Below are 21,341 nucleotides of genomic sequence, written 5' to 3'. Positions count from 1 at the left end.
TTCTTGGTAAGCACCACGAGGAGCTCAGTCTTTTAACAGTTGATTTTTAGTAGCCAAAATACATCAAACACATAGAGTAGAATCCTGTCTTCTCCAAGTACAGAGTACAACCATTCGAGCCTTTTTAAAAGATTGTGTTCAATAAAGGTTTAACCTATAAAATCAATCACATTGTTTACACACACATATTTTTTACCTACTTTTACACATTGAATCTAATTCTTCAATTGCTTGCTCAGCCTCCTGAATTTCTTGGTAAATGGCTGCAAGTGGCGCCAACTGAGCATGCCTTCGACTCAGGGACTTCCGGTCCCCTTCATTCACAGACATACGCTGCAAACAGTCGTCAAGCGTCCTGTACTCCTCATTCAGGTCCTCCATATATTTCTGTAGTGCTTTATGCTTCCACAGCATCTTCGACTGATGACAGTATCTCCTGGGACAATTCTTATTTAACAGATGGTGGAGAATGGGATTCCTGCTTTGTCTAAAAATCCACAGCCTTGTATCAAGATGGATCTGCGTAAACTGATGAGATTGGGGATGGAGGTGGTACTGGAGGGGACCATTAAGAGATGAATGTCTAAAAAGCCAAGCACACAGGTGACGATTCATCTCAGCATCTGAAATATAATAGACACAATCTGAAAAAAAAAATCAGCTCTACAAATACAAAAGCTGGAAGGAGCCTCAAGAAATCTTGTTCAGTTTATGGGCACAGACAACTCCAAGCACACTCTGAAAATTCAGTAACCAATAAAAGGAAAATAATTCTTCATACCTCTGAATAGAACATATTAAAATAAATGAAGAGAACACAGTTTTCTATTCACTCAATGTATATAATTAATGATGGCAAATGAGTAGGAGCATAATTAATAAATACATCAACAGACTGGGTTAAATCAGCTACTTTCTAGGAGGTATCCAGGATCTGGAATTAAGTATGTGAACAAGCACTTGAAAGGTATGAAATAATCATGCAAGTTTTAGGTGATTCACATATACAAAGATTTCTAAAGCTCGAAGGAAATATTAACTGTTTTCTTGTCTAATTCTTTAATTTTAGGTATCCAGATGTCCAAGGAAATCAAGTAACTTAATCATGATTATTTACTTAGCCAGACAGAGGCAGAGTTCATACTAGAATGCGGTCTGCCTGTTCAGAGCTCAGTGTTTTCCATTTTCAATTCTGCAATCGGGTGCTTCCCTTTCAGCTAAGATCCTAAAGGAGGAAAACTTCAGATATTAACTGATAAAGAAAGTAGGACTGGTAAGAAGGGACAGTGGCAATATTTGTATTAAGTGAAAAAAGCAGAATGGAAAACAATATAATCTTAATTAGGTTTTCAAAATTTTCTATGATATATGATATACAAGGAAAGTAAGTAAACAGAATTTTTTTGGGGGGGGGTAAGAAAAACCTAAAAAAGAAACATACCAAAATGTTAAAAAGATGATCTCTAGTTGTGGATACCTTTTGCTTGCTTTCTGTTTTTTCTACGTTTCAGAGTTTTAAATTTTTCTATACACACAGCATGCATTACTGTCACAATCAGGAAAAAATAGTTACTTTAAAAAATTACAACTTAGGTGAAACCGGCTGTGTACACTAATTTCCTGCTCTTCACCTAATAGACATTTCTAAAATTCCGAGGTTCCAAGTTGAAATGAGGGTCAAAATTTTATTACAATCAACCTTTATTGTCTCCAGTGTTCCTACTATGCTAGGAGGTGCATTCATGTATCAACTCATTTGATCATTATAAATCAGCTAACTTGAATATCATAATCTCCTATAAACTAAAATATTCAGAGTGGTCTCCCAAACATTCAGATTTTGCAGGATTCTGCTAATGAGCTTTAATATCTGAAGCACATTTGGAAAAAGACTGTGGAAGAATGCGCCAATGCCCGGCAGCCACACGTCACAGTCCTTCAGCAGAAGTTCCCGTGTCTTTACATCTAGTCTCAAGCCGATCAGAGAAGTGTGTCCATTTGAAAAAACGGACAAAAGGATGACAAATTTTTGTTACAACACTTTTAGCTAAAATGTCCACCCTCGAAACAGCATAATGAGTAACTCTTAAGGTCTTGAACCTCAATGTTAAGAGAGAACACCCCTCCCCCCTTAAACCAAGACGTTTACTCGCTAGGGTTACCTATGCCTGAGCACGGCCAGTCCCTCCATCACCCACCCCAGGAGCAGCATTACTCGAGTACTCTAGGAACAATTCTCACAGTCGGCAGTCAGAAGTGACACTAAGCCTGTGCCAGAACAACACGTGTAAGCCACACTTTGTCACTCAGTATAAGGAGTGATCCTATCGAGACAACATGGTGGGGGAGGAGGTGGAAAAATACTTTTTGAGATCAAAAAAGAGAAAAAAAATAATTGTGAGTACCTAAGAAAAGGAAGAAAGGACGACAGCTTTCCTTTCTGAAGCCGGAACCTTCTGTGACCTGCTACATTTCAGCCCGACAAACACTGACTCACTTTCACATCCGGTCACTCCTTCCGGGTTAACGCTTGCTCTCAGCTTCTTTTGAACAGTCGTCCTTGGGCGTGCGTAACAGCTAACAGGGGAAACCCGAGAGAAAAATGACAAATCGAGAAAGAAAAATAAGTAAAAAGACAAGGCAATAAAGAAAATCCCAAGAGATGACTACGGGCGGTACTCATCCGGAGCCGGAGCCCAGGGCGCGGGTTCCCACAAGATAGGTAGGGTGGGCGGTAGCGGAAAGTAGAATGAACTACAACTTCCGGGAGCTCCTCCCGGGGAATCCTGGGAGTTGTATTTTGTGCACAGGCTGGCCGCCAAGCTCTGGGACAAAATCGGGCTTCTGGTTTCACAGAGGCAAGCACAGGAGAGAGATCTCTACAATTCTGATTAGGAGATCAAGATTTACAATATATTAATAGGAAATCACAAGAATTTTTTTATATGTGGAAATTATATAACGGAGCCACTAAAGCAGTGGAGTTTTGGTTTTGGTTTTGGTTTTTTTTTTTTTTTTTTAATTTTTGTTTTGTTTTTAAAGCAGTGGTTCTTTAATTTTTATTTATTTATTTTTTGAGGACTCCCGTTTCATCATCCCCAGATTTAGGGATTCTACATGGTTTTTTTTTTCGTTTTTGTTTTTGTTTCTTTTTCTTTTTCTATTTTTACCCTTTATAGGATTCTGCAGGTTAGTAGTTGTACTTTCAGCTTCCACTGTTCTAGAAAATACCTAATAACTAAAGGAGGATATAAACTTATATTTCTAAAAATCACAACAGGATCCAAAAGATAGGAGACTATATATATTCACAAATTAATGGCTTTATAGGTGTTGCATGCATATATTGAATGTAGGGGCTCAAACTAGGTTCATAGGTTGTAAGCTACTAATTAAATAATTATAAAAATCCAACTAACAAACAGTTCCAGGAAAATGCAAACATACTGCCTTACTTTGAATACCACAAGTCACATCACTGCCGTGTCTCAATATTTCTTCATCAAAAACCAAGGCAAACATCATCCCATATAACTGACTTCATAGGATATTTTCTTAGGTTGTGACTGCATATAAAAGGAACAATTAACTCTAAATGTAAATACCTAACATTACCCTACTTCAGGGTACTTACTTTTACCTAGGATATATTAAATCCTATATCAAATGGTTTAAACCTATTAATTACTTTAATCCTTACTACAACAACCCTAAAATACCCATTTTGTAGAAGAGAAAACTGAGGCACAGAGAGCTTAAGTAACTTGTCCAGGTAAAAGAACTGGTAAGTAATAGAACTGAGATTCAATCAAGGCAGTCTGTGCTAATGTTCTGTGGCTCCCAAGCTCTGTACTCCCTCTCTTCTCCCCCTCCCACAAAAAAAAAGAAGAAAGAAAGAAAAAGAAAAGAAAAGAAATAAAGAAAACATTCCATTGTTCATTCAACAATGAGTGTTCTGGACATGAGAATTTAGCAATGAAAAGAAAAGACACAAATATTTGCTCACATGGAGTTTATGTTCCAGTAAGGAACAAATTCCAAAGGATCCATAAAAATCATTCTCCTGAATTATCCAATGAAATCATTTAATTCTTTATTTTGATTTGTGTATGCAGATATATAACTTAAGTAATATAGTATATAAAGCTTTATTCTCCTTTAAAAATAACCTTACTGCTATGGACTGAATTGTGGGCCCCCCCCCAATTTAAGATGTTGAAGGTAACCCCCAGTGTGACTGCATGGGGGACAGGGCAGTTAAATGAGTTAAAGTTAAATGAGCCATACAGGTGAAGACCTGATCTGGTGATACTTGTGCCCTTATAAGAGATATCAGAGAGCTTGTGAGTGCAAGCTCTCTCTTCTCTCTTTTTCTCCAAGACAGGCCTCAGGGTGAAACACACCTTGCTGACACCTTGATCTTGGACTTCCCAGCCTCCCAGCCTCCCAAAGTGTTATTTTATTATGGCAGCCCAAGCACCTAACATTTATGTATGTAAAAATTTATGGAGATATACATGAAACTTTATGATATACATGAAACTTCACATATTTTATTTCTCAATTTAAAAAAAAAGTCCCTAATGGGATGTCTGCCTGGGTGGCTCAGTTGGTTAAGGGTCTGCCTTTGGCTCGGGTGGTGATCCCGGTGTCCTGGGATTGAGTCCTGTGCTGGGCTCCTTGCTCAGGAGGGAGCCTGCTTCTTCCTCTGCCTGCTGGTTTCCCTGTTTGTGGTCTCTCTGACAAATAAATAAAATCCTTTAAAAAAAAATCCCTAAAGACATTTATGCTTGGTACTATACATACTCCTTCCTCCTTCATGCTTTTTAAAAAAGAATATAATATGGTATATCTGTATTTATGAATATGCAATGATGTCCACAATTCATCATTAAATGAAAGACATTGTTTCAAAAACAACAACACAGCAAACAAACAAAAAAATAAGATGGGAGGCAGTGGGGGTGGGGGTACAAAACAAAAACAAAAACAAAAACAAAAACAAAAACCAACAACAACTCAGCAAACTGAGTTCCATTTAGAAACATGTGATGCATGGGAGACCTGAGTGGCTGAGTTGGCAAAGCATCTGATTTTTGTTCTCAGTTTAGGTCTTGACCTCAGGGTCATGAGTTGAAGCCTCATACTGGGCTCCATGCTGGGTGTGGAGACTATATAAAAACAAAAACAAAAACAAAAATATGTGAAGCATACATATTTAAAAGTCCAGTGGAATTACAGGTAATCCTTATTTTCTTCTTCTTTTTTTTTTTTATTTTATTTATTCAACAGAGAGAGATCACAAGTAGGCAGAGAGGCAGGCAGAGAGAGAGAGGAGGAAGCAGGCTCCCCACCAAGGAGAGAGCCTGATGCGGGGCTAGATCCCAGGACCTGGGGATCATGACTTGAGCCAAAGGCAGAGGCTTTAACCCTCTGAGCCACCCAGGCGCCCCCCCCCCCCTTATTTTCTTCTTTGTAGTAGTCTGGATTTCCTGAAGTTTTGTGATGAGTATTATTGTAAAAAAGACAGTTATAAAAGGAAAAAAAAGATTTTATTTATTTATTTGAGAGAGAGAGAGAGAGAGTACAAGGGGGGTGGGGGGAGAGCAGGAGAAAGACAAGCAGACTCCCCACTGGGCATGAGCCCAACACAGGGCTCCAATTCACTGACCCTGAGATCATGACCTGAGCCAAAATCAAGAGTCAGATGCTCAACGGACTGAGCCACCCAGGCACCCCCAAAAGGACATTCTTTAATGTTTGTTTGAAAAAGCCTTATGTGGGGTGCCTGGGTGGCTCAGTGCGTTAAAGCCTCTGCCTTTGGCTCAGGTCATGATCCCAGGATCCTGGGATTGAGGCCCGCATCGGGCTCTCTGCTCTGCAGGGAGCCTGCCTCCCCACCCCCCTGCCTGCCTCTCTGCCTACTTGTGATCTCTGTCTGTAAAATAAGTAAGTAAAATCTTTTTTTAAAAAAAAGCCTTATATGAGTTTTTATTATTGAATCATTTTATGAAGCTAACTTCTACTTCCAAAGAGTCTGATACATTACACGAAACATTCTTCTAGAGGTAGTAATAAAAAGGTTGATTCCGTGAAAGTTACAGCATTCGATCAAATTAGCGCCAAGAGCTCCTCTGTCTGAGATACTTCTCACAATAAAGTTGATCTCATAAACCTTTCTATTATGAAAGTATGTGTAATGGGCACCGACAGTTCGGTATTCCTTTAGAAACGAAATGACCTGGGTCCCTTTCCTCTGCCTTGGAGCTAACAACAAAATACTTGCAGCTGTTTTTCAGATTCACTTACAGCAAACTTAGCCCAAAGTCCAAAGGGGTGGAGGATGGGGATTTTGACTTTGCTTCTTCTCAGCGACTTCCGGATCATTTCAAAGAGGCTGAGGATACCCTTGTGTCCTTGTGCCCATGACCGGAAGGTTGACTTGCGTCCTGCTGCGGGGATTCCCCATCAGAAAGCGCCCACTTAGGGCTTACCCTGAGAGAAGCAGAGCACCACAGCTTCCTCAGCCCTGGACGCTCTTCAGGGAGCCGGACCAGGGTGGCTGGAGAGATTGTTCTGATTGTTCGGTCCCACCTGGGAAACTTTCAGAGGCACTGAAACCAGCATGAAACCCCAGGATGCAAGCCATAAAACACAATGGGTCAGAGCACCCCGTGCAATGCGCCTTGGCTTTCGGTTCACCGGAGTTTAGGGTCTTCGTCACATCCTGAGGCATCCCACAGTGTGAAGGTTGGCGGCCACTTGGGATTCTATCAGCTATATTTCATCACAGGAAAAAGTGGAACTAGGAATTTGACAATTTAATACAAAATTCAAGCCCTCGCTAAGGTGGAAAAAAAACAGCAAAACAAAGATGATTCTACTTGTATTCTTTTTTTTTTATTTTATTTAAGATTTTATTTATTCATTTGACAGAGATCACAAGTAGGCAGAGAGGCAGGCAGAGAGAGGGGGAAGCAGATTCTACTTGTATTCTTGTAAAGTATTTCCCCTGAGAGAAGCAGAGTACCAAGTATGAAAAGGCAGAGTTTGTTCTTTTCATATATTCATACCGGTTCTCAAATTTTTCTTAGCTTGGGGGGGGGGGGGGGGGGAAATGCAAAAAATGCGCCACCTGCTGGCGTTACGGAAACTAGAGCACTCATTATTTTCAGAGAGTGTGACAGAAGTCAACTTACTCTTTTTTTTTTTTTAAATAAAAAAAAAAAAAAAGAGAGAGAGAGAGAAAAAGAAAAATAGCAAAGGCAGGTCAAAGACAAACTGATCCTGAAAACTCCTTTTATTCGACCCCAACTGGTCGCAGCCTAGGCTGAAGTCAGCTTTGACAAGCTCTCCTAAGTCTCCTCAGTGATTTCATCTCTTCCATAGATCATCCTAAATTTCAGGCTAAATATTTTTCTTTAATCATTTACTTTGGTTTCAAATTGCATATTTTCAAATCTTTGTTTCAGTAAATTTTATCTTCACATCTTTTGCTCCTGACAGTAGTATGTGAATACCCTTTATAAGCATCAAAGTTATTTTCTTTTTCTTTTTTTTTTTTATTTGAGAAAGAGAGCAGGTGAGGGAGAGGGAATAAGAGTTGGGGCGGGGGGTGGAGAGACTCCCTGCTAAGCAGGGAGCCTGAGGTGGGGCTCAATCCCAAAACTCCAGGATCATGACGTGAGCAGAAGGCAGACACTTCACCGACTCAGCCACCCAGGTGCCCCGAAAATCTTTTCCAAGTTAGATCCAAAGTGGTGTGCATGGAGGAAATCTATATATGGTGTGTGTGTATGTAGATATATATCTTTCCATTTCTTCCCTTCTTACTACAATTTTCAAACGTGTTCAAAAATAGAACCATATAGTGAAACCCCATACGCCAGTCACAAATCCTTAAGGTTATCGATGCCGGGTTTCACCAGCCCTCCTCCCTCTGCCATCTCCCCATCCTCACCAGATTACCTTGAAGCAAATACAAAACATCGTATCTTTTCATCTGTAAATATTTTAGCTTGTAGCTCCAGAAGATAAAGACTTCTGAGAAATATAATCACCCCCCAAAACTAAAAATAGCTTCCTAATAATATCAAATACCCACTTCATGTTCCAATTTCTCTCACTGTAGCAGATTTTTTTCTTTTTCTCCTTGGCAGTTTGTACATATTGATATTCAAATAAGGTCTATATATATCAATTCTTTTTTTTCTTTTAAGATTTTACTTATTTATTTGAAATAGAGTGAGAGCTAGAGAAAGAGCACACACAGAAGGAGAGAGAGAGAGAGAAGCAGACCTCCTGCTGAGCAGGGAGCCTGGGAACATGACCTGAGCTGAAGGCAGATACCTAACTGAGCCACCCAGGCGCCCCCATATATTGTAATTTCTTCCTATATTTTTGGTTTTTTTAATCTAGGTCTCCCCCTGCCCCTTTTAATCCTCCTTGCAACATATTTGTTGAAGAAATTAGATCTTTTGCCTTGAGGAGTGTCACACAGTCTGGATTTTCCTAGTATTGTGTTGAGACGTTTATTCCTTGGTGACCTGTATTTCCTATAACCTGGCTTGATCAGATTCAGATTCAAATTTTGGAGGCAAAAGTACTTTATAGGTGGGTTAGAAACTTCCAAAGGGAGGTGCAAAATACTTAGTTGTGAGTATTTAAAATGATACTAGAAGCTCTTCATTGCCTAGATCCATTATTTCCCTAGAGGTTGCAAAATGGTGATATTTTATCATCCCTTCTTCATTCATTATAAAGAGAAAACATTGGCTAGGAGGCAGTGGGCTGTTACTAAAAGCTGAAGGCTGAAAGCCACAAGCAGAAGGGAGGAGGAGGATGGGACAAAAGCAGGAACGGAATGTATTTCATTTTGCAGAACCAACAGTTTCAGCCAAGGAGATACCCAGTTAGTTGTTTTAGCTGACAGCCCCTTACCTGAGCTTGCTAGAGCTGGACCAGGGTTGAGGACCTGTGCAGATGACCTCGAGTTGTCCTGAGGGTACATTTAGCTCATTATAATACTAAGATCTCCCATGGGAGTTTGTTGCCATTTTTTTGAGCAAAAAAGTATATGCCTAGTGTGTTGACATGCTAGGCATGCCCAACTAAACTAGAGTAGCCCTGCAAGTCCCCTGCCCCCACCCCCCCCCCATATACTGAATCAAAGCTGCCTGTACTAACCCCGTAGGGACACAGGGCTTTGGGAACTATCTCCCTGCCTCCTGACTTGTAACAAGTAATAAAAAGTTCTTTGCTTTTGACACTTGTTTGGGTGGTGTTCAATTTAATGCTCCTCAAGGGTGAACTCCTTTGAGTTTGGTTACAAAACTTGCCCTTCTCAACTCCTGGTCTCCCTTGCTTTGAAATTTTTAAAAGGGAAAATGAAAACTGCCAAAGTGGAGAGGTGATCAAATCAGGTCGTGATTCCAGGGTCCTGGGATCCAGCCCTGCATCGGGCTCCCTGCTCAGCAGGGGAGCCTGCTTCTCCCTCTTCCTCTGTCTGCTGATCCCCTTGCTTGTGCATGCACACACTCTCTCTCTGTCTAATAAATAAAATCTTTAAAAATAAATTTTTTTAAAAAGCTTGCTTTCTGAATAATTTTCAGGATTTCCAAATCCTATTTCAATTTGGTCTTTTCTTACTTCATGGATGTAACAGTTGTCTGCAATTCCCAAGTCCCAAAAGCTCTGAAAACCCTTATTTTCAATTCAAAAATTCCTGAAAACTGCAGTTTTGGTAAATCACTTGATGGGCAAATCTCCTGTAACCTAAACCAATTTGGCAAGCAATCCTGACTCGGACTGCTATGAGGCTATTTATATCTGTGTTTATCTCACATGGAATAAACATTCATATATTTTACTGAAGAAATATTTATGTACTGGATTACAGGTTGCTACCCCAGATCCCACTGAGAGTCTTATGCCACATACGGTGTACACATTTTCCTTTCTAAATCCAAAATATTCCCAAGTTTGAAAACATGTGCACCCAACTACTTCAGATAGAGAACCGTAACAATAGTATAGTGGTTAATACTCCCTGAGTACTTATTCTTTACTGGGTAATGCTCTAAATGTCTTTCCTTGAACTAACTCATTCAATCTTCATAACACCCCTAGATAGTAGATTGAGGTGCGAAGCCCAGTTTAGGAAACAGGCACAGCACATGGTTAGGTGACTTGCTCTAAGTTGTGCCTAAGGAACAGTATCTTGGCCAAAGGGAGTTGAACCACATCGGCTGGGCTGCACTGTGACCTTGCTTCTGCCCTTGGTTTTCCGTCTCACTTAATCATGCATCATCCCCACCCCCAGCTCTGCACCATCTGGCCCCAATCTAGCCTTTCTTCCATCGTGATCTCCTCCAAGAACCTCATGTTTTTTTAAAGGTAAGACTATGATCCTTGTAGAGATATGAGATGTACACCTGTTAAGAATTTTAATTAGGTATGAATGAGTGAAGGATGTTATAACTAAAGAAAAATCCCAAGAGAAGACACAAATATGCCATGAGGAGTGCTAAAATGAATTTGTTTAAAAGATGAAGAACTTGGGGCACCTGGCTGGCTCAGTCGGTAGAGCCTATGACTCTTGATCTTGGAGTTGTAAGGTTGAGCCCCACATTGGCTGTAGAGATTACTTAAAAATAAAATTTTTAAAATATTTTATTTATTTATTTGATAGAGAGCAAGAAAGAGTGAGAGAAAGTGAGGCAGACTCCCCACTAAGCAGGGAGCCCGATGCAGGGCTCGATCCTAGGACCCTAATTTCGTGACCTGAGACAAAGACAGGCGCTTAACCAAATGAGCCACCCAGGCTCTAAATATAAAATCTAAATCTAAAAAAAAAAAAAAGCTGGTCAATATATACGAGGCAATAATAATTCACATTCCCATTATACAGAATTTGCATCGCTAGGGATAAGAATCATTTGTATTGTTAGCAGTTTTCTACAACTTAAAAGAGTTATAAAATAGCTCAAAGGCAAGGGAAAACAGTTCACTCAGCAGGATTGTCCCATAATCTCTCTGCCCATTTCAAAGCCTCACGCTTTTTCTTCACCACATATATTTCTCTGTCTGGTGTGCAATTCATACTATGTGCCAGGCGTGCTAAGTGCTATGTGTTCAGTGATGAGAATAGATGTCCTTCCTGCTATCACTTTTATAGATCGGCTCACCAATCTAATCAGCTAGTTCTGCCTCCCTTTGAGCTCCCATGTAATCTCAATTACATCTCTTGCGATGTTGCTAAATCTTTACTTGTATTATACTTAGCAATGTATTGTTCGCAGTGGCTGTTATAGTTCTGGGGGAACAGGATACAGGTCCCAAATTCTGAATATCTTTTGTGTAGGATAATAAATTATCTCTCTATTCTCGAGGAGGTAAAAGTAACCGCAGTTTATTTTAACTGATATGTTTTTGACTCTCTGCTGTCTGTAAGATGTGATGCTATGTGCTAGAGGAAGATGATTAATTCAACAAAGAAGCTTTTGAGGACCAACTCTGAAACACAGTCAAATAAGACATTGTGTCTAATCCAGAGGCACTTCGGCCTAACGGAGGAAATGGACAAATAAGTTAACAAATCAACATGGTGTGAAGAATGCTGTATGCGAGGTGAGTAATGAGTGTTCTGAGAATGTGGAGGAGGCCCGGCCACACTGGAGTGGGGAGGCAGGGATGGCTTCTGGGAGATGATGTTTAATCTGAGTTTTGGTGGACAGGTTGGAATTAGCTAGGCACAGAGAAGGAAGACAACACAGATATATATTGAGGACTTGAGAAATGGCCAGTGCAGTCTGGCTGAGTGAGACATGAGGTTATAAAATCAGGCAGGTACCAAATCATAAATGGCTTCACATACCTAGGGAAAGAGGCTCCACTTTCTCCTAAAATCTATGGAAGGATTTTAAACCATAAGTGTGAGAGTTATCGTTTACCAAGATCACCTGGTGGGCTGAATTAAGCCTCACTTCCTGGCAAAACGTTCTTATCCTAATCCCTGGAATCTGGGAATGTGTCACTTTACCTGGCCAAAAGGGACTCTGCCTCTGTCATTAAGTTAAGGATCTCGAGATCGGGAGACTTCCCTGCCTTATCTTGGCAGGTATGATCCCAAGAGTCCTTATGACAGAGGCGGCGGAGTTAGAGTCAGAGCAAAGATGTGCAGAGGAAGCAGAGGACAGAGGAGAGAGAATCTACAGTGCTGGCTCTGAAAACGGAAAAAAGGGCCACAGGCCCAGGAGTGTAGGTGGCCTTGAGAAGCTGTGAAGGTATGGAAAGGAATTCTCTGCTAGAGCCTCCAGAAGGAACATAGTCCTGCAGACACATTTCTGACATCTGACCTCCAGACCTTTAAGAGAATAAATCTGTGTTGCTTTAAGCCACTAAATGTGTAATGATTTCTTATAGCAGCAATAAGGCCTGAATACAGACTCCCTTGGCAGCTATGCAGAAAATGAACTGAAGGAGGCTGGTCAAGGGAGGTAGCTGAGCATAGTAGCTGAGTGCAAGAGCTTCGGTAAGGTGGCCCTTGCTTTGCAGTTTTGTAATTTAGTGCAAACTTACTTAAAAAAAAAAAAAAACACAACTTCAGTTCTCATTTGTAAAAGTACAATAATAGTATTTTTATCATGGGGTTCCCATGAGGATTAAATACAAAACAGCCCGTTACATATAATGCCTGGCACAGGGTAAGTGTTCAATAATAGTTATTATGAAATGATTACAGTAATTTATTTAAGCAATCTCTCCCCCCCATCGTGGGCCTTGAACTCACAACTCCAAATCAAGAGTCACATGCTCTACCCACTGAGCCAGTCAGCTGCCCTTCAATGATTACAGTCATTAAGAAGAGAAGAGAGAATAAGGAGGGAGCAGTAAAATCTCCAAAGAAGGTAAAAATGTGTTCTCTTCTAAGCACAGATGGAGGAATTAATTCTGCATAGGCCAGAAGGCACTGTATTTGCTGAGAAAAGAAGAGAGAAGAAAATAATGGATGCAGGTGGGTGTTCAACCACTGTGGGCCGAATGAGTGAACAGACAGGGAGATAATGGCGAAAATCCAGACACTGGCAAGCGAGAGGCCACTGAAGAACAGATGCATGGAGGACAGAAGAGTGAGTGAGTGAGTGAGCTAGACCCTCTGCATCTTGAAGAATGGATGGCACTGACAAAGGAATCAACAAGTGTTTGTTCAAAGAGCAATAGGAGATTGTCCTCAGAACATGGACTGTCCCAAAAAGAACCCGCTTCGAGTCACTATCATCAGAAATTATAGATGTATATAGAACAACAGTCTGAGGGGTATGGCTCTTGGCTTCATGCTGAAGGCAGGATGCTGGGGTTTCAGTGCAATGGCAGAAAGACTTCTCTCAAGGGGCGCCTGGGTGGCTCAGTCGGTTAAGCACCTGACTCTTGATTTCGGCTCAGCTCACGATCTCAGGGTCCTGAGATGGAGCCCTGCATTGGGCTCCCCACTCAGCACGGAGTCTGCTTGTTCCTCTCTCTCCCAAATAAATAAATAAGTAAATGAAGACTTCTTTCAGTGTCACACTGACAGACTACTAATCCCACAAACTGGGATCTCATCTCCATTAACAGGAATGTCATGCCTACTGTAGGAAGTCTCCCTAGAGGTAAATGAACATTGGCAAATCTCTTGTAATTTAAAAATAATTAGAGTAAGAGTTGGTCCCTGGAATTTCTGATTTGAGACGTAGGGCAAGTGTTGCTGATTCAAAATTTGGTCAAAACCCTCTAGGTTTTGAAAAATGTATAATGACATGTATCTATCATTATAGTATTACACAGAATATTTTCACTGCCCTGAAAATCCTCCACATAGGATTTTTTCTATTTATCCCTCCCTCCCCCAACCCCTGGCAATCACAGATCTTTTTACTGTTTCAATAGTTTTGTCTTTTCTGGAATGTCATATAGTTGGAATCATGTAGTATATGGCCTTTACAGATTGGCTTCTTTCACTTAGTAATATGTATTTAAGATTCTTCCATGTCTTTCATGGCTCGATGGCTCATTTCTTTCTTTCTTTTTTTTTTTTTTTTAAAGATTTTATTTATTTATTTGACAGAGAGGCAGGCAGAGAGACAGGAGGGGAGGCAGGCTCCCCGCTGAGCAGAGAGCCCAATGTGGGGCTCGATCCCAGCACCCTGGGATCATGACCTGAGCTGAAGGCAGAGGCTTTAACCCACTGAGCCACCCAGGCACCCTCATTTCTTTTTTAGTAAAGAATAATATTCCATTGTCTGGAGGTACCATAGTTTATCAAAGGGTAGGATTTTTTAAAGATTTTATTTATTTGGGGTGCCTGGGTGGCTCAGTAGGTTAAAGTCTCTGCCTTTGGCTCAGGTCATGATCTCAGGGTCCTGGGATCAGGCCCCGTATCGGGCTCTCTGCTCAGCAGGGAGCCTGCTTCCCCCACTCTCTCTCTGCCTGCCTCTCTGCCTGCTTATGATCTCTGTCTGTCAAATAAATAAATAAAATATTTTTTAAAAAGATTTTATAAAAATATAAAAATATTAAAAAATATTTTAAAAATCTTTTTCTAAAAGATTTTATTTAGGGGCGCCTGGGTGGCTCAGTGGATTAAGCCTCTGCTTTCAGCTCAGGTCATGGTCTCAGGGTCCTGGGATCGAGCCCTGCACCGGGCTCTCTGCTCAACAGAGAGCCTGCTTCTCTCTCTCTCTCTGCCTTCTTGTGATCTCTGTCTGTCAAATAAATAAATAAATCTTTTAAAAAAATATTTTATTTATTTATTTGAGAGAGTAAGCAAGAGAGAGAAAGAACATGAGCAGGGGCAGAGGGAGAGGGTGAGGGAGAAGCAGACTTTCTTGCTGAGCAAAGAGCCTGATGCGGGGCTCGATCCCAGGACCCCAGGATCATGACCTGAGCCAAAGGCAGATATTTAACCGACTGAGCCACCCAGGTGCCCCCAAAAGCTAGAATTTTGAATCATCCACATGGATATTGGAATCACAGTAGATGGATATTATGAGTGAAGTTGAAAGGACTGTCAGTTGGCAAATGAACAAATGAAGGAAAGTGACCAAGATGAAAAGGAAAAGAGAATGATAGAGTTGGTGGATATAAACTCAAAATAAATATAGGTGAAGTTTTATGATTTGGGAGAGGCAGTAGGATGGGAAAAAATGCCGATTCTCCCCCACCAATGCCTACAGTATGTGAGGACAGGAAGATGCAAAATGAGAGGCAAGGTCCTAGGAGAAGGGTTGGGTAGCAGTTCAAACAAGGAGGAAGAGAGTGTTCAGCAAAGGGGTTGAGGATGAAGCCCAGTGGAAAGTATGGCACAGAGAACAGGAGGAAAAGGAGTTTGCAGATAAAGCAGAGAGCCAAACAAACATGCATACAGCAGAAGTGAGATGCCTGGCAGGGTATAAATCTGATGATGGTTTGTTTGTTTTTTAAGATTTATTTATTTATTTATTTGATAGAGAGAGATCACAAGTAGGCAGAGAGGCAGGCAGAGAGAGAGAGAGGAGTAAGCAGGCTCCCTGCCAAGCAGAGAGCCCAATGCAGGACTCGATCCCAGGACCCTGAGATTCATGACCTGAGCCGAAGACAGAGGCTTAACCCACTGAGCCACCCATGCGCCCCGATGATGGTTTTGAGAGAACTCTTGTGTCATAATGTTTCTGTGTTGACCCAGAGACTTTAAATGATGCCAGTTCTAGACCACATCTACTATTTGTGGGCCTATCAGCAATTTGTGGCTTCTACCTAGGGTTCCAAATTGAATTTGTGATGAGGGTTTTTTGCTTGTTTTTGTGCCTTACCTAATTTTAACCTCAAGATGAATGGGAGGCATGTTTAAACCTGGATTAGGATAGAATGCCTTGAAGCAGTGGTTCTCAACTCTGGTTGTACATTACGATCATCTGGAAAGATTTTTTAAAAACCCAACCGCCACCCCACCCTAACTGAGTCATTATTTCTGGAGGTAGGATTCAGGCATCAGCTTTTGAAATGTCTGTTTTTTTTAAAGAGGTGAAAACTTTTTTTTTTTTTTAAGACTTTCTTTATTTACTTGACAGAGAGAGACACAGTGAGAGAGGGAACACAAGCAAGGGGAGTAAGAGAGGGAGAAGCAGACTTCCTGCTTAGCAGGGAGCCCACAATGCGGGGCTCAGCTAGATCCCAGAACCCTGGGGCCCTGAGCTAAACACAAATGCTTAACAACTGAGCCATCCAGGCACCCCCTTTTGAAACTTCTTAATGCGATACAAAAGTGCAGCAAGGTTGACAATCGCCTTCAGACAACTTATAATTTATAAAACATAAAATAGTAAGACAAAAGCATGAAAGAAGGACAAAGTGCTATGTAAATTCATGGAAAAACGAGATCAGATCCACTAGAAAGATTCGGAAAGATTTTATGTAAGTCATGACATTTGAGATGAAGGATTTAAAAAAAAAAACTAGGCAGTGAAAAAACAATATCTAGTTATCAGGATGAGCAAGAGTATGGAGTTTAGAAAATACTGGACCGGTTATAGCCATTGTTTCCCCTCCTACATAAGGTAATTGTAGGAGCAAAGAAAAATCTGGGAATAGACTAGTTCTAGACAATAGGAGCCACTGAAAGTTTTGATAAACTGAGAGACCCATTTAGGTTTTTGGGTAGAAACAACATATTGACACACCTACAAGCAATGTGCAAAATGAAATGGAGAGAAGACACTGATGGGGCGCCTGGGTGGCTCAGTGGGTTGGGCCGCTGCCTTCGGCTCGGGTCATGGTCTCGGGGTCCTGGGATCGAGTCCCGCATCGGGCTCTCTGCTCAGCGGGGAGCCTGCTTCCTCCTTCTTCCTCTCTCTCCGCCTGCCTCTCTGTCTACTTGTGGTCTCTCTCTGTCAAATAAATAAATAAAAAGAAAAAAAAAAAAAAGAAGACACTGAAAGTGAGGCACTAGTTACGAGGTTTTTGCAGTATTTAGTTCTAAGGTGGAGAGGGACTGGGAAAGCAGGGAAGGAAAGGAAGAAACGTGACAGATCTAGCACCTAAATGACAAGGCAACTTGGGTGTGGAGATTAATGAAGAAGAGTCAGAGGTGATCAGAGAATTTTAATTACAAGAGTACTACCATCAACAAAAATAGGGAAGTCAGGACTTGGACTGGTTTGATGGGAAGGTTAAGTTTTTTTCTTTACGTCCAAATGGAAAATGCTTGGCACGCCTTAGATGGGACTCTTTCACAAACAAGTGGGAATAAAGGCCAGGCCACCAAAAGAAGGCCTGAAGCTAGAGGCAGATTTGAAATCAGCTTGGTGCTAATAATGGAAGCTATAGGAGTGGAAGGATTTATTAATTTTGCTGGTTTTGCTGGTAAGTAGCAGGTACTCAATGAACCCATTTTATTGCTGATGTTGAAAAAGAAAACAGAGTTGTCTAGACAACCAATGTTTTAAAAGAAGGAAGAAGAGTTGATGGAGGACCAGCAGAGTAACTGGGAAGAAGAGAAAACCCAGGATTCTTCATGGTCTTGGTGACTTAAGGTGGAAAAATTAAGGAGGACAGGGAAAAAATCTTCAGGGTTGGCGGCTACCTAGCAGCCTTAACATGTAAGCTTCATGAGGGTAGATGTTTTTGTTAGAAGACTGCCTGTCACATTGTACTCAGTAATTAAGTATGGAACAAATGCATTCTTGATATTTCAGACATTTTCAGAAGATTGTTGGAGGCAGAAGCCAAATCTTAAGGAGCAAATAAGAGTTACCACTTAGCCAGAAGAAACCTCATTATTTTTCTTGTCCATTTTCCATAAGTAGTCAGAATGACCTTCTATTTTTTTTTAATATTTTATTTATTTATTTGACAGAGAGAGACACAGCGAGAGAGGGAACACAAGCAGGGGGCCTGGAGAGGGAGAAGCAGGCTCTCTGCTGAGCAGGCAGCCCGATGTGGGGCTCAATCCCAGGACCCCGGGATCATGACCTGGGCTGAAGGCAGACGCCTAAAGACTGAGCCAGCCAGTCACCTCCAGAATGACTTTTTAAAATTGTGTGTGGGTTTAAATAGGCTTTAAGCCCAATATGGGACTTGAACTCATGACCCGAAGATCAAGAGTTGCATGCTGTATGGACTGAGCCGGTCAGTACCCTTTTATTTATTTTTTTAAAGATGTTATTTTTTTTTAAATAACATTTTTTAAAGTAACATTTTTATTTAAAAAACTAAAAATTTTAAAATAAATTTATTTATTTATTTTTCTAAAGATGTTATTTATTTGAGAGAGAACATGTGTGCATGAGCCAGGGAGTGGGGGTGGGAGGAAGGGGTAGAGAAAGAAGGAGAAAGAGACTCCATGCTGAGCACAGAGCTGGAAATTGGGCTGTATCTCTTGACCCTGATATCATGACATGAGCAGAAACCAAGAGTCAGACACTTAATCGACTGTGCCACCCAGGTGCCCAAAGAGTGATCTTTTAAAAAAATTAGATCATGCCACTTTCCTGCTTAAAGTGCTTCAATGGCTTCCTGCTGAACTTAGGACCAAACCAAACCACATTGCCTGAGACCACCATCCCCTTATAAGCTGGTCTACATTTTCAACTGAACTGCTTTTCATCTCACACACCACCCTCCAGTCACCTCCTTGAAACTGAAGTTCTTACCTGCCCCTTTTAGGCCTTGACCATGCTCACCTTGCCCCTGTATTAGGGCACTTGCCTGAGGTTCCCTTCAGCTAGAATATGCTGTCCCAGCTTTTTCCTTGTTGACTCACTTCCCATTCTTTAGGTCTGTTCACATGTTATCACCGCCCCATCCCAAAGATCATTCCTGAGTACTTGGTTTAAAGTAGTCCTTCCCTCAATCCCCTCTGCCCTCACAGGACCTTGCTTTATTCCCTCCCTAGGACTTCCCAGTCTGGGAGGATCTTGCTGATTGATGTGTTTTCTGTCTGTCTCCTCCCATTAGAATGCAAACTATATAAGGAGGGAGAATATGCAAACATTGGGGGGAGCAACTGATGAATAAAAGTTTAGGAAACGCCAAGGGCAATGGGATCAAGAGTTCCAGGGGGCCCTGGATGGCTCAGGCGGTGGGTTAAAGCCTCTACCTTCCACTTGGGTCATGATCTCAGGGTCCTGGGATCGAGCCCTACATTGGGCTCTCTGCTTGGTGGGGAGCCTGCTTCCCACCCCCACCCCCTGCCTGCCTCTCTGCCTGCTTGTGATCTCTATCAAATAAAAAAATAAAATCTTAAAAAAAAAAAAAAAGCGTTCCAGGGAGGAATGAAGTATGCTTGCTTTCTCCAAAACAAGAGCAAGGAAGGAAGACAAGAGTAGACACATTAGGGAATTGAGGGTATAATGCACTACACAACCTGATGAGTTCTTTTCTCATCAGCCTTTAATTACATGGTTCAGTTGGTTGTAGGACTAGCAGCAAACCATGTCAGCTAGTTCTGTAAGACATGCTCTGCATATGGGGTGGAGGACATCCTTTTCTAGATTATTTTTTCCTTGGGTCTACTAAGCTTAGCAAGAGAATCACTGGCACGTATCATATATGCAAAAAGGTCTTCATAGATGTTGTTGCTATTAATGTACCGTGTGCATAATTCTGAAGAAGGTACAAAACCTGTCTGAAGCACCATGAAGCAACATCTGGTGGAGGCCAATGATGGCCCTAGCCGGGCTTCAGCATTCTTCCTGAGAGTCAGCAAACTCAGATTTACAATGCGTGTGCTTTTTTTCTTTTCCCCACTGTGGGCTTAGAAATGATAAAGCATTATATTCACACAACCTTGCTGTGAAAGATTACAATAATGTTATTATAACCTCATTTGCTGTTGAAAGGTAGAAATAAGATTTGCTCCAGACTAAACAGGAAGTTAGTAATAAAATTATAACCACTGGCTAATGCAGGCTTTCTGACTGTGCATGCATTATATCCTTTACACACTCTAAGACTTATGCTGCCAACAACCAGCAACACTATTGGCATTCTTTTTTTTTTTTTTTTCTTTAAAGATTTCCTTATTTGAGAGAGAGTGTGAGTGCACAGCAGGGAGGGGTAGAGGGAGAGGGAGAGAGATACCCAAGCAGACTCCCTGTTGAGCATGGAGCCCGATGCAGGGCTTGATCTCACCACCCTGAGATCATAACCTGAGCCAAAACCAAGAGTCAGACACTTAACGGATTGAACCACCCAGGTGCCCACTACTGGCATTCTTTTCAAGTATTCACCTCTCCCCTCACTCCCACCCTAATGTAGACAATATAGGTCTGTGTGTATCACATGCTATGGTGCGTGTAAGGCAGATGAGGAAAATATTAAATATGAGAGTTTATAACTATTCACTTCTCCGTGTTTGGGATTGCAGGTTTCCTTTGCACTGCTGGGAGATGCTGGGGAGGCTATGGGAAGGGGAGAAGTTGGCAATGGGTGGGAAGCTGCTGAGTGCAAATGAAGAACCAGTGAGGGGTGCCTGATTTAGGGGTGAGGCCATGGTGAAGATCCAGCAGTTACCGCAGAGAAGGGGACAGTTAGTGATTTGTAATGAGTCAGGCTGTACTAGGCCCATGGAAACTCTCATAAAAGATAAACATTACGTGCCTCCAAAATATTTACAGTTGGCACGATGCTTTTTTCCACTTTTTTTTTTTCAACTTGTCCTTTTGAAATCGGCCTTGAGGTGTGGCAGAATAGCTTGAGCCGGCTGAATGAGGTACATTCCAGAAAAGCTCGTGTCTGATGAGAGTAAAAGGATTGCCTGACCAGAGTACCGGATCTTCAGTTCTTGCCACAATTAACCCTTTGCTCCTGAGAATGTAGGTAAATTGGGAGCCAAAGAATTTTCAGGAATCAGTAAAGCATGGTGAGCAAACAGTAGGTAAGGACTATGGAAGTGGTTGGGTATGAGGGTGCTGAGAGCACCCTCTGTCCTGCTCCATTGTCTAGAAGACTACCACCAACCAGTTCAGGTACAGCTCAGCTAAATTCCCATGAAGCTCTCCTTGCCAATTCCTCTCTAGTCGCTTGAGGAGCCTAGAATCTGTCCAGAACACTTAGGTCCCTCTGAACCTACCCCCCTTTTAATAACAGTCCTGTCTCTATTTTATTTTTCTAATTTAAATATATATACGTATATATTTATTATTATGTAATCTCTACATCCAATGTGGGGCTCGAACTCACAACCCAGAGATCAAGAGCCACACGGTCCACCAACTGAGCTAGCTTTTCACTATTTCAAAAGACCCCTGTGATACCTTCTTCCATCTCCAAACAAACTCAGGCTAGAGGGAAATTCAAGTAAGCCCCACCCCAGCTCGGATTATAGC

At 41.5% G+C, this 21,341-nt stretch overlaps 1 protein-coding gene across 4 annotated transcripts in view; it reads right to left on the bottom strand.

Moving 5' to 3' along the window:
• Positions 1 to 21,341, bottom strand: part of LOC111146899 (mitochondrial translation release factor 1) — an 85,394-nt gene that overhangs the window by 63,887 nt on the left and 166 nt on the right. For 3 of the 4 annotated variants that reach the window (XM_022502634.1, XM_022502635.1, XM_022502633.1), the window contains exons 2-3: positions 2,498 to 2,577; positions 201 to 623 (exon numbers count right to left, since the gene is read on the bottom strand). In XM_022502634.1, coding sequence (XP_022358342.1) covers positions 201 to 623; positions 2,498 to 2,577 — 503 coding nt within the window. Of the gene's footprint in view, positions 1 to 200; positions 624 to 2,405; positions 2,641 to 21,341 lie in introns of those variants that run through there. The other variant, XM_022502636.1, reaches the window with a different exon arrangement.

This window comes from Enhydra lutris, unplaced genomic scaffold (assembly GCF_002288905.1).
Source record: "Enhydra lutris kenyoni isolate GAN:26980312 unplaced genomic scaffold, ASM228890v2 scaffoldscaffold15, whole genome shotgun sequence".
Taxonomy (NCBI): Eukaryota; Metazoa; Chordata; class Mammalia; order Carnivora; family Mustelidae; genus Enhydra; species Enhydra lutris.
This window is presented reverse-complemented; position numbering and strand designations above follow the sequence as displayed.